General features: G+C 40.6%; 2 protein-coding genes and 1 pseudogene across 2 annotated transcripts; 2 read left to right on the forward strand and 1 right to left on the reverse strand.

Moving 5' to 3' along the window:
• Positions 1-1,133: 1,133 nt before the first annotated feature.
• LOC109169040 (probable pre-mRNA-splicing factor ATP-dependent RNA helicase DEAH5) lies at positions 1,134-4,046 on the forward strand (the record flags this gene model as incomplete). The annotated part of the gene is made up of 2 exons (XM_019317940.1): positions 1,134-1,252; positions 3,804-4,046. Coding segments are annotated over exons 1-2 (315 nt in total), but the record flags the coding sequence as incomplete, so codon positions are not given.
• Position 4,047: 1 nt separating this feature from the next.
• LOC109169041 lies at positions 4,048-5,073 on the forward strand (annotated as a pseudogene).
• A 5,495-nt stretch (positions 5,074-10,568) lies between these two features.
• LOC109169042 lies at positions 10,569-11,678 on the reverse strand. The gene is made up of 2 exons (XM_019317941.1): positions 11,229-11,678; positions 10,569-10,985 (listed from the first exon to the last, which is right to left on the reverse strand). The coding sequence occupies exons 1-2, from the start codon at positions 11,676-11,678 to the stop codon at positions 10,569-10,571; spliced, it is 867 nt and encodes a 288-aa protein (XP_019173486.1).
• Positions 11,679-12,589: the final 911 nt, after the last annotated feature.

Consider the following 12,589-nt stretch of genomic DNA (forward strand, 5'->3'; position numbering starts at 1 on the left):
TAAGCAATGTATCTCCATCAATACCTCAAGTGAAGAATAATCAAGATATTTTATTTTAAAATATTTTTATTTGCATTTTATTGTATTTCTAACAACATATATTTGTTAGACAATGAGGTCTCTTTTTATATATATTTTAATTTGATAAGTAAAATTTGTTGAGGCTTATTTTATTCCAAATAATAATTAAATTAAAACATTTAATTATGACAAGATTTTAAAATAAATAATTTTATATATATATATATATATATATATATATATATATATATATATATATATATATATATATATATATATATTGTGTGTGCGTTTAGCTAGTATTATTTGAAAAAAAAAATTGTGACCAAATAATGGTCACTTATACAACTATCAAGGTTGACAATAGTGACACTATTTCAACTTATTTTAGTGACACAAGTTTTGCCATTAATTTTCAGTATTGTTACGGCTCTAGTTAAAACCAATGATTGTTTCATAGTTAACTTCTTTTTTGTCACAAATAAATACAATATTTGTTACCATGATTGTTGTCACAACAAAATAATTATTTGTTATAACTTTTTAGGTCACTGATTACCATTTTTGAGTCCATAACAATTCTCACAAATAAGTATAAGTATTGTGACTAAATTGTTGTCAAAATAAAATAATTAATTTCAACGATTTTAGTTGTCACTAGATCAATTTTTTGTAATAACATATTTCGTCACCAAATGTACATTTATTGTGATGATTAATGATATCACTCAAATACTTTTTTAGTGTACATAAACATTGTCACAAAAGTCTTAGTAATTGTGGCAACTTTTCAAAAGTCGTCACTACTACAATTGTGACGGAGGATATATTGACGTCAAAAATTGGTCACTAATTTCAATAGTGACCAAAATCGATAGTTTTGATGACAACTTCTATTATCACTAAATGTGAAATTTCTTGTAGTGCGTGATTATCAGTTCGAACATTCAGGTGGTGAAGAAACTAGTGTATCTCTCTCTTGTTTTCTCCTGTTACGAACGGGAGATTGAGGCGGTAGAAGAGAAAGGGGCAATGATGTTGAATATCGAAGTCAGGACAGGGATAGGGATAATAGATATGATAGAAAGAAAGGGTTGTACAGAACAGATCGGAGGAACCTGAATTGTATAAAGTGTATAAGGGGAGAGTTTCTAGTGTAATGGACACAGGTTGTTTTGTTCAGCTGGATGAGTGCAGAAGGAAGGAAGGATTAGTTCATGTTTCACAGATGGTTATTATTTCTCTCTTGGGTGATCGTTCGCATTATATCGTGCCCCTATATATATATATATATATATATATATATATATATATATATATATATAAAAGTTCAAATGCAGCGATGTCCTTAGGTGCGGCGGAATTTCAGAATACACCAACAGTGTTAATAACATGCACCAACAGTGTAAGGGAAACACATCACAATGAAATGCAAAAAAACACCAAAAAATACACAATATAAGTCACCACCCCCAATGATGTATTTCTGACCACATGTGTGTTTTTGGTGTATGGTGTTTTTACGTTTTTGGACACCGCACTTAACCTTCCTCTATATATATTGGAAAAATGGTCAAAGTTTTTTCTCTTCAATGTTGAAGTTATGTGAACTTCAGGAAGTGTAGGGAATTGAACCCCGTGCCTCTCACATGCAAAGTGAGCGCTCTACCATATGAGCTACACCCCCATAAACAATAATAATATGGATATTCTGGTAATGACCATATGTTTAAGCTTGAGTATGTATTTGATAAACTTGTGATTCTTTACACATTATTTACCTTAAAAAAATTATAATTAATTTGGATCAAATGATCTTTTTTGAAAGCATATAAGAAACTGAAATCTTCTATAACCTCTTTCTCTAATCAATTCTTTAGTTTTTTTTTTTTTGAACTCCGATCCCAGTGTAGTTTTGGTTAGTCCTTTTAAACTTTGAATTAAATATAATTTTTAAAAGGTTAATCTTTAACCAACATGGTTGGCCAGGTTGGGTGTTTGATCTCCTACCACTTAGTGTGCTGACCGTTGGGAGGGACACTCCATGACCCATTTACTAGTTGAATTTTTTTTATAATTTTCTTTAAAAAAAAAACATGTTAACTAGCACAATTTTCCATTTTGGTCCCTTGACTATGACTCATTCTCAATTTTGCATTCCCACTTTTAATTGCACCCAATGTGGTCCCTTGACTTTTAAAAATTATCTCAATTTGGTCCTTCGTTACCTTTTCCATCAATTAGGTGTTAAGTTTGGGGGTATTTTGGTCATTTCATTGTTTTGGTCACCTTTTCCATCAATTAGACTCCACGAACTTCACGAAGGTTTTCTCCGGCAACCGACAACTTCAACTAGGTCTTATCTCTGTTTTCGGTCTGTTTTTATGTCGTTTTCCTGGCCGGAAAAGGGAAATCGACTGCTCCTCAGTCAGTTGAGCCTTCTATCTCCCGTTCTCTAGGTTCGAAGGGTACCCTTTCTGTCGTCGACCTTGGAGTTGATGTTGTTAGCGTGAGAAACAGAGCACCCAAGCCGTGTCCATCCCCGTTGCTCCCTTTCATAATTCCAAAAAGCTTGAAGGTGATGAATGCCTTCTCAAGGAGTTCAACACCAATGGTGTGGCTGACCTCGGGGTTGAAGATGTATTTGTGTTCGAAGAAGATAAATCTTTCTGCCTTCTTGGCAGATTTGCCGGTCGTTTCCCAAGTATGAAAGTAGTCGAAGAGCTCGCTGGTTCATGGGGAGTGGACTGCCGGCGGTCGCGACTTTACATGGAGGTTCTCCCGGTGGTCGCGGCTTTGCATGGTCACTCTGAGGCTGTGGTTGAGCATAGGGAAGGTTCGGGATCATTGCCCATGGTTCAGACTGTTGATCGGAGAAGATGAGCTTAGAAAGAATGGTGAGCAACCGACGCAGTTTTGGTTCTCGTGGCGCCTAAATCCTCTTCTCCCAAACCCATGGGTTCATCTCCATTATCAACAAGTTGACGATCTTCTTCACTGTTAGACGGTGATGGTTGAGGATTGTTTTGTTAGGCATCAATAATAACAATTAACATGAATTTTTGAAGAAAGGAATTTCTAGCTATTATTCATTTGACAGCATTTATATTATAAATTTAAACAATTGAGGAAGCCAAACAAATCGAATATATATCCTCTCGGGAGTAAATGGTATTAGAATTTAGAAACTGTTGTATACATACCTCAACCATGTTCTCGTCAAAACTAACTGGACAGTTAGATGGAACCTCAACTGGGTTGAATTCATTAATAGTTTGGGTTGAGTTCTCGTCAAAAGTGCATCGGTTGCTGAGAAAACCTTCGTGAAGTCGCCGACAATACTAGAAAACCTTCCTGCAGGGAAAAGGTGACCAAAACAACAAAATGACTAAAATACCCCCATACTTAATGCCTAATTGATGGAAAAGATAACGGAGTACCAAATTGGGGTAATTTTTAAAACTCAAGGGACCACATTGGGTGCAATTAAAAGTGAAAATGCAAAATTGAGAATGAGTCATAGTCAAGGGACCAAAATGGGGAAAAACTCTTTTCTTTAAAAAATTAGAGAATTAAACAATATTAAAAAAAAAAACATGTTAACTAGCACAATTTTCCATTTTTGAAAACATAAAATATTTTTCAATTTTCTAAAAAAGGGAAAACTTTAAAAAACTATTTTTCTAAATGAAAAATGAATTATCTATTTCATAATTCATATATTTGATTATATATCACTACAATCACAACCACTACAAGTCTTCAATCATGTTTCACAGATGGCAACTCGGAGGGTTGCAAATGCAAAAGATTTGGTGAAGAGGGATGAGGAGGTATACGTGAAGGTAATTTCAGTGAGTGGGCAGAAATTGAGTTTGTCTATGAGGGATGTTGACCAGAATACTGGAAAGGATTTGCTACCACTGAAGAAGAGCTTAGATGATGATGGTTTGAGGGAAAATCCATCTGGAGTAAATATGGAAGGGACTAGGACGAGAATTGGGCTTTCAGGGATTCGGATCACAGAGGTCAAAGCTTTCCATTCAGGAGCAGAGGCAGAGTCTACCCATTTACAAGCTGAAGAAGGAATTGGTTGAAGCTGTACATGATAACCAGGTCTTGGTTGTCATTGGAGAGACAGGTTCAGTATCTAGCTGAGGCAGGATATACTACAAGAGGTAAAATGGCCGCAATGTCAGTGGCAAAGAGGGTTGCCGAGGAGTTTGGTTGCCGGTTAGGGGAAGAAGTTGGTTACGCCATTCGTTTCGAGGATTGTACTGGGCCAGAGACTGTGATAAAGTATATGACAGATGGTATGCTGTTGAGGGAGATACTGGTGGACGAGAGTTTGTCTCAGTATTCCGTTATAATGCTTGATGAAGCTCATGAGAGAACCATTCATACTGATGTTCTCTTTGGTCTCTTGAAGCAATTAATTAAGAGAAGACCAGACCTTCGGTTGATCGTCACATCTGCAACTTTAGATGCAGAGAAGTTTTCTGGATACTTTTTCAACTGTAACATCTTTACTATCCCGGGGAGAACCTTTCCAGTGGAGATACTTTACACCAAGCAGCCAGAGGGTGACTATCTTGATAACAGTCTTACAGATTCACTTAACAGAACCTGAAGGTGATATCCTTCTTTTCTTGACTGATCAGGAAGAGATTGATTATGCTTGCCAGTGTCTTTATGAGAGGATGAAAGGTCTGGGTAAGAATGTTCCTGAATTGATAATCTTACCTGTTTATAGTGCCCTGCCTAGTGAAATGCAGTCTAGAATCTTTGAGCTTGCCCCTCCAGGGAAGAGAAAAGTAGTTGTTGCTACAAATATTGCCGAAGCTTCTTTAACAATAGATGGCATTTTTTATGTTATAGATCCAGGTTTTGCTAAGCAAAATGTATATAATCCATCATGGACAAGTACTAATTCCTTCCTTCATATTATATATTATTATGGTTTTTAATAAGATTTTCATTGCTAATATGATGATACTAATTCCTTTTGCTTATCGAACTGTGTTCATTTTAGGTACAAACTTGGTGTTGTGAGTGCTGGAAAAAATTTTACGAAGATAAGAAATTGTGATGATCTTTTCTCTGATAGACTACTGGGTTGATCCTGTTGAAGAGTGAGTATTTCGTGTCTCTGCTTCTTTTTACGCTTCTGTAACAGAACTAAACATTAATGCTTTCCTCCTGTCTTATAAAATTCTAGCATCAGAACTAAACAAATGTTTTCTGGGCAGGGCTCCATGAGCCCAGGGAGGAAGCTTTACCTCAATTCTTGAATTACTACTACTCACTCACTCACTAACTTCTACTTTTTCTTCTTCATTTTCAGTTCCATTCGCAAAACATTGCAGCCCAAGCTCTGAAATTTCTTCGACTGTTAGCTCCGATTTTTTGTTCTTGCCAAGGGAAGTTTTATCTCGAGGAAGTGGGTTTAACAGACCATTTTTCTTGAATTTTTTCTAGGAAGCTTGGCCTAGGATTTCTCTTCTTCCTTGTGGGAGTGGTGTATCTTATTTCAGAGTGGGTTGTTTGAGAAAAACAGTTGAGTTTGAACCTTACGGTTCGTTTACTAATAAAAAACTAACCTTAGGGTTCGTTTACTAATAAAAAATTATTTTCTGTTTTTTAATTTTTCAGTTTTTATTCTTTGTTTTCTGTTTAGAAAACTTATTTACTAACACTTATTTTTTCAAATTTATTTTTTTAGATTAATGTTATAAAATTAACACAAGTTTAATTTTGAGTGATTTTGAGATCTTATATTTAAAATAGAGTTAATACCCATTTTGGTTCCTCAACTATTAGGTAATGCACAATTTAGTCTCATACTATTAAAAGTACCAAATTTAGTCCTCTAACTTGTAAATCATACTCAATTTGGTCCTCCATTACAATTGTCATCCATCCACTGTTATAGAGAGGGGCAAAAGCATCATTTTATCTAATAGTCGAGGGACCAAAATGGGTATTAACTATTATTATCTAATAGTCGAGGGACCAAAATGGGTAGTAACTATTATTATTATTATTATTATTATTATTATTATTATTATTATTATTATTATATTTGATATTGGCCGGGACAATGTCTCCTGCCACCATATTACTTCTTATTATTTTAAAAACTAAAATGTACCACAAAAAATCATGCGCGGTCTTTCCTCCATTTTTTCTCTCATGGGACCTACAAAAAACCACTATCCCTCAGGAGTTCAAAATGCACTCTCTCTCTCCCCTTCTTCTCTATCCTCCAACTCATATTGGACCCCACAAAAAATCATAGATGGGGTTGCTCTTAGTTTAATTTTGTATATCAAGACTAGGGTTGTGCAATCGGTTAACCGAACCGTTTTAATTGAAGTTTTTAAAACTTTAACCGTTAACCGAACCGAACTTTGTATTACCGAATTAACCGAACTGAAGTTTTTTCGGTTAATCCATCGGTTAAATCCTAAAAATAATACAGATAATAATAAATCTAATTAAAATAATACATATAATAATAAATCCTTAAGAAATATACAAAAACAATACCATAACAACATTACAAATTTATAGGGATTTTACATATTAGATAATTTTTATTTATTTATTTATATAATTAAAATTTTGGTTAACCAACCATCTCAAAACGAATTAATCGTTAACCAAATCAAATTATCAAAAGATATCATTATGTTTCGAAAGGACTAAAGAGTGGTCAAGTGAGTGAAGCATTATTTGAAGATCATTATAGAGTTTGATTTTTGTCCGCACTCTCTCGATTTTTTGGCTTGCTAAATTTACACTTCACCAAAAAAATAATAATAATAAAGGAATAAGCGCAAATTATGTTGTGCAACCGTGTGCACCATACACACGGTTGCAAAAACGACGTCGTTTTGACTAAAAACGCGCGTCCCACTTAAAAAAAAAAAAATTCATGTTCGATTCCCGGCAATAACATTTTTTATTTTTTTTACATAATTTGAATTATCTATCCACAAGTTCATAACTATATATCCACAAATTCATAACTATATATCCACAGTGAATGAATAACACAAAATCCAAAATGGATGAACTTAATATCCACAATGAATGAACTAAATATCCACAATGAATGAACTAAACATCCACAATGAATGAACTAAATATCCACAATGAATGAACTAAATATCCATAAATTCATAACTATATATCCACAAATTCATAACTATATATCCGCAATCATTCATAACTATATATCCATAATAATGTTGTTGAGGGGAATCGAAACTGATTTTTTTTTTTTTTAAATGGGATGCGTGTTTTTAGTCAAAACGACGTCGTTTTGCAACCATGTGCACCATGCATGGTGCACACGGTTGCACAGCATAACTATTGAGGAATAAGGGTCAAATAGGCCACTGAACTGTACACCAAATTGCAATTAGGCCATCAAACTCAAAAACAATGCAATTGGGTTCCTAAACAACACAAAATCATGAAATTAGGTCCAAAATAACATGTTTACCTGAAATGCCGATTACCAGATCAAAACTGGAGCCTAGCCAGTTTGTTACCAGAACTAGTAGATAACTAGACACATAGAACAAAGAAAAAGATATCCTAAATTATTGTGTTCAAAGTCAAGATGATCGAGTTGGTTTAAGGCGCTAGTTTTAGGTATTGGTCCGAAAGGGCATGGGTTCAAATCCCATTCTTGACATCTTTAACAATTTTTAGCAAACCATACTTGAACAAAAAACATTATTTAGTGCGGAAGGCATAGGAAAACAAAGTTCAGCTACACTCTAGATAACATCATAGAAAGGGATGTCAGGTACGCTGTAGGAAGTTGAGTAGTGGCACCAGTTTGGCACCGGGCGCCTAGGGCACCTAGCGATGTGGAGAAGAAGGCCCCTGTTGGTCTGACGGCTCGTCTTTGCTCGGGTGGGCGGCTCGTCTTTGCTCGGGTGGGTGATTGGGCGGCTCGTCTTTGCTCGGGAGGGCAATAAGACTATGCAGTGCGGCTCGAGTGGGCGATAAAACTATGCAGTGCGGCTTGGGTGGGCAACAATACTATGCAGTCGGTGTGTCCCTGACTGAGTGCACACCATAGAGGCGATAAGGCCAGATTCAGCGGAGATTCTTTCGTACGCCAAGTCACTCCCTTTTTTTTTATGATGGAAATGCAGTAGTTTTAGAAGCTTTTCTATGATTATTTTAGTTAATTTCTTCTTTCTTTCCTTCTTCAATGCCATATTTCTTGTATAAATACCCTCATGGGGTCACACTGTAGAGGATCCGAATTTCAAGACACAAATCGTTACTCTGTCTCACATTTTACTACAAATATTCCTGTTGATGGATTTAATTAACCCGGGGTGGACCCGAATCAATAAATCCGGATAAGAACGTAATATGAATAATAAATAAATAATATAGAACGATGTCGTAAAGGCCGTGAGACCGTATATTATATTAAATGCCGTGGAATTGGCTATTACAAAGATTTAGTAAGACAAAGTATCGAGAATATGAATTAAGTTGTCCTAACAAGGTGAGGTGGGGGGTTTTTATATGCAACAAACCCCCCCCCCCCCAACCGCTCCCTCTAAAAAGGGGGCAGCTAGATCGCCCTTTGACCGGGGACCAGGGTGGACCAGGCCGGGTCGGGTCCCCGGGCTCGGGTAGTGCCGAGCTCCCCTACCCGAGCTCGCTGTGGCCCGAGCTCGGGTATGGTCGTGCTACCCGACCCGAGCCCCACGTCACTCGGCTCGGGTCGGGGCACCTCCAAGGTGCCGTGGGTTGGGGTGCTTTTGGGCTCCAACGTGGTGCTCCGGGTCCGTGTTGCTACCCCGGGTGGGTCGTGGGTATAATATATCCATCATGAGTCCCCCACTCTCTTCGTTGTGAGAAGTCGACAACGAAAGAGTAGATATCCCGACCCGACCTCCATGCGCAAATGTAGCCGAGCTCACCATGGCCGAGGTGCATTGTGCCGAGGCGTCTTGAGCTTAGGTGTCTTATGCCGAGGCATCTTGGACCGAGGTGTCCTAAGCCGAGGTGTCTTGGGCCGAGGTGCCTTGGGTCGAGGTGAGATGTCTTGAGCTGAGGTGAGACGTCTTGGGCCGCTCCACCTCCTTGCTCCGCTCCCCCCGGGTCGGTTTGCTCCGCGCCTAATATATCCATCATGAGTCCCCTACTATCCTCATTGTGAGGAGTCAACAACGAACGAGAATAAGACAAAGCACTACCCCGACCTTCCTCACGTACGTGGTCCGAGCTCAAAGTAGCCGACCTTGTTCTCCCTTGGTGATGTACTAGATTTGTCATTTTGAATGGACCATCGGCCTCCTTTATTTTGTTGATGTGATGTTTGCCACCGTTTACCTGCCATTACCTCACCTTTACTTAGTTGTGTTTTTTTTTTTTTCTTAATGAGCCCCTGGCTAGTGCCGAGGTGCTCAACCTCGGGTCGTGCCAAGGTGTGAGACCTCGGCACCGGCCGAGGTTCCGTGCCTCGGCGCGTTGCCGAGGTGTCACCACGATGCACCTCGGCAGCGTGCTGAGGTGCGAAACGGACGGACCTCGGCAACGCGCCGAGATCCGCCTTGATGCACCTAGGCATATTGCCGAGGTGGTACTATGGTGCACCTCGGCAATGTGCCGAGGTGCTGCCATGGTGCACCCCGGTGTTGTGCCGAGGTGCGCTAGGCCTTTTTTTTGGCCTTGTGTTAGCCTCCTTAACATAGTCCCATGAGACTACGTCACCGGGCTCTCCCGTCGGAGTTGGTACGCGAGGTCGGACCTCGTACCCCCTTAGGGTGCGCTTAACCGCTCGAGCCAAGTCCTATCGGACCAAGCCACCGGGCTCCTCTGTCGGGGTTGGTACGCGAGGTTGGACCTCGAGCCCCCTTATGGTGCACGCTAGCCGCTCGGGCCGAGTCCTTCCGGACTATGCCACCTGGCTCTTATGTCGGGGTTGGTACGCGAGGTCGGGCCTCGTGCCCCCTTAGGGTGCGTCCTCCTTCGGGGTTGGTACGCGAGGTTGGACCTTGTGCCCCATAGGATCCGCGGGGGGAAATCAGGTGAGCACTCGTTCCCCCTCATTTTACATGGTTCTTTTTTTTTTTTTTTTTTTTTTTTAAGGGAGAAAAATAAAAGAAAATGAAACTTCATAACAAGGGTCCTCCTCATAACAAATTTCGTAACAAGAAAATTTATTCCGCATATTGTCGTCCACTAAGACATTATTGGGGGAGGGGAATGGTCCTCCTCCTAGAATAGCAATGCCAAGGTCCACCTCTCACGTGGTGGGGTTACTGGTAGTATTTCAGCAAATGTTCCGAGTTCCAGACCCGAGCTATCATCTTCCCTTTGGGGGTCTTGAGCTTGTAGCTGCCTGGGAGGACCACAGCTGCTACAATGTATGGGCCCTCCCAATTGGCGGCAAACTTCCCTCCGGCCTGGGGCTGGCTTGCCTCTCTCCTCCTGTGTACATAATCACCCACTTGAAAATAGCGGGGTCGGACCCACCTATCATGGTATGCTTTGGTTTGTCTTTGCTAGTTTTCAGCTCGGATCGCGGCTGCCTCGCGCCTGTCGTCGATTAGGTGGAGGTCGGCTCTATGGTGCTCCTCGTTCGTGTCGGGGTCGTAGTCCTCCTCCCGCCGGGAAGGTATGGCTACTTCTGCTGGAGCTCGGGTTTCAAAACCGTAGGCCAAGGAAAAAGGTGTCTCCCTAGTGGCCCTCCGGGGGGTGGTGCGATAGGCCCAAAGAATGGCGTCGAGCTCTTCGACCCACTCTCCCCCCACGGATTCCAGTTTCTTTTTCAGGCCATCTACTATGGTGCGGTTGGTATTCTCCACCTGCCCATTTGCTTGAGGGTAGCACACGGCCACCCAGTTGTGGGTAATGTGCCACTCTGCACAAAACCCCTTGAACTCTTGCCCCTCGAATTGGCGTCCGTTGTTGGTAATGAGCTGCATGGGGACCCCAAAACGGTAAAAAATATTTTTGTAAACGAATTTCTTACAACGGCCGCTTGTTATGGTCGCTAGCGGCTCCGCCTCCACCCATTTGGTAAAGTAGTCCAGCGCAACTATGAGGTACTTTCTTTTTCCCGACCCCATGGGTAGAGCTCCCACCAGGTCCACCCCCCACCTGGAGAAGGGGATGACCGAGCTGATGGGTGCGTAACTCGTGGCGGGTCGGCCGGGACCGACCTGGAAGTGCTGGCAGGTCTTGCAACTCCTGGCGTAGTCGGCGCACTCCTTGGCCATTTTCGGCCAAAAGTACCCCTGTAAGATGGCTCTCCTGGACATGGTGAAGGCCCCCTGGTGGGCGAAGCAGGTCCCCTCGTGGTTCTCCTCCATGACTGACCTGGCCTTGTCTGGGTACATGCATCGCAGCAAGGCGCCGTTGTAGGACCTCTTGTAAAGTGTGTCTCCCATGATCACATACATAGGAGCTCGTCGCTTCACCAACTTCACGTCGACCTCGTCAGGAGGTAGCACACCTGTCTTCTTATACTCCTCGAGGTGATCCGACCAGCAGGGAGGTCGGGTCTGCACAGGTAGGACCGAGTAGGCGTCCAGGCTCGACCTCTTGAAATCTTCAATTCGGGCTATTTTTGAAATATGCTCTGGGGCTCCTTGGGCGAGCTTGGATAACATGTCAGCATCTGCGTTCTGGTCTCGGGGAACCTATAGGACCTCGTAATTAGGGATGTCAATCGGGCCAGCCCACTCGGTTTCGGGCTAGCCCTGTCGGGTTGTCGGGCTTATCGGATTCGGGTTGTCGATTAATTTATTATTTTATTCTCGGATCGGGCTAGCCCTAACCCTAAACTTCGAGTTGTCGGATTAATCGGGCGGGCTAAACCATCTGAACTAAAACTAAAAATCGAAAATGAATACTTACATAATTACATTCGATAAAACGAGTCACGTGATCAACCAGATCCGAATTCGATAGAACGGGTCAACCGGATGAGCATTGCGCATTTGGGCACATTAAAATTTAAATCAAGAGATAAATGAATATTTACATAGTTTATAGTTACATTCGATAGAATTCATAGAACATTAAAAGTTAAAACGGGTCAACCGATGACTTGGTTATAATTAATTGGACATTTGGAGTTTTGGACCGTCCACATCAACAATAATACCAATCAAATAAAGACAAAAAAATAATTAACAATAATAAAATTGTTACCTTAGCTGGAAGATGCAATAGACAAATAAATTTGGACCAATCATAATTTTTGCAGTCTGAGCACCAATATCTTAAAAATTAAAATGCCACACTTCTTAGCAAATCAGTAGCTTTTTATGAAATCTTTTGAGTCTTTTCCTTTAATTTTTGTTCTTCTCAGTTCTCTCTGCACCTAAAGGCTAAAACTCCCCCTTATTGGTACACTGATCTAAGGACATGGATATTAAGCAAGATGATGTTGAAAGAGGTGAGAACAGTGTGGGCTGTGTGGCAGAAGCAGATATGAGAGCCCCACTACTCATTAGTCCACAATGAGTCAATGGTTTATAAATTATAATTGAACACTAATCGTCTAATTGTGATGGAC

This window comes from Ipomoea nil, unplaced genomic scaffold (genome assembly GCF_001879475.1).
Source record: "Ipomoea nil cultivar Tokyo-kokei standard unplaced genomic scaffold, Asagao_1.1 scaffold3245, whole genome shotgun sequence".
NCBI classification, from domain to species: domain Eukaryota; kingdom Viridiplantae; phylum Streptophyta; class Magnoliopsida; order Solanales; family Convolvulaceae; genus Ipomoea; species Ipomoea nil.

Bases quoted from the DNA above. Each gene is read 5' to 3' on its own strand.
- LOC109169042 (XM_019317941.1), bottom strand. From the start codon at position 11,678: ATGTTATCCAAGCTCGCCCAAGGAGCCCCAGAGCATATTTCAAAAATA. The intron at 10,986-11,228 runs GTCGGTCCCGGC...GTCCCCATGCAG, and splicing joins AGACCTGCCAGCACTTCCAG to CTCATTACCAACAACGGACG.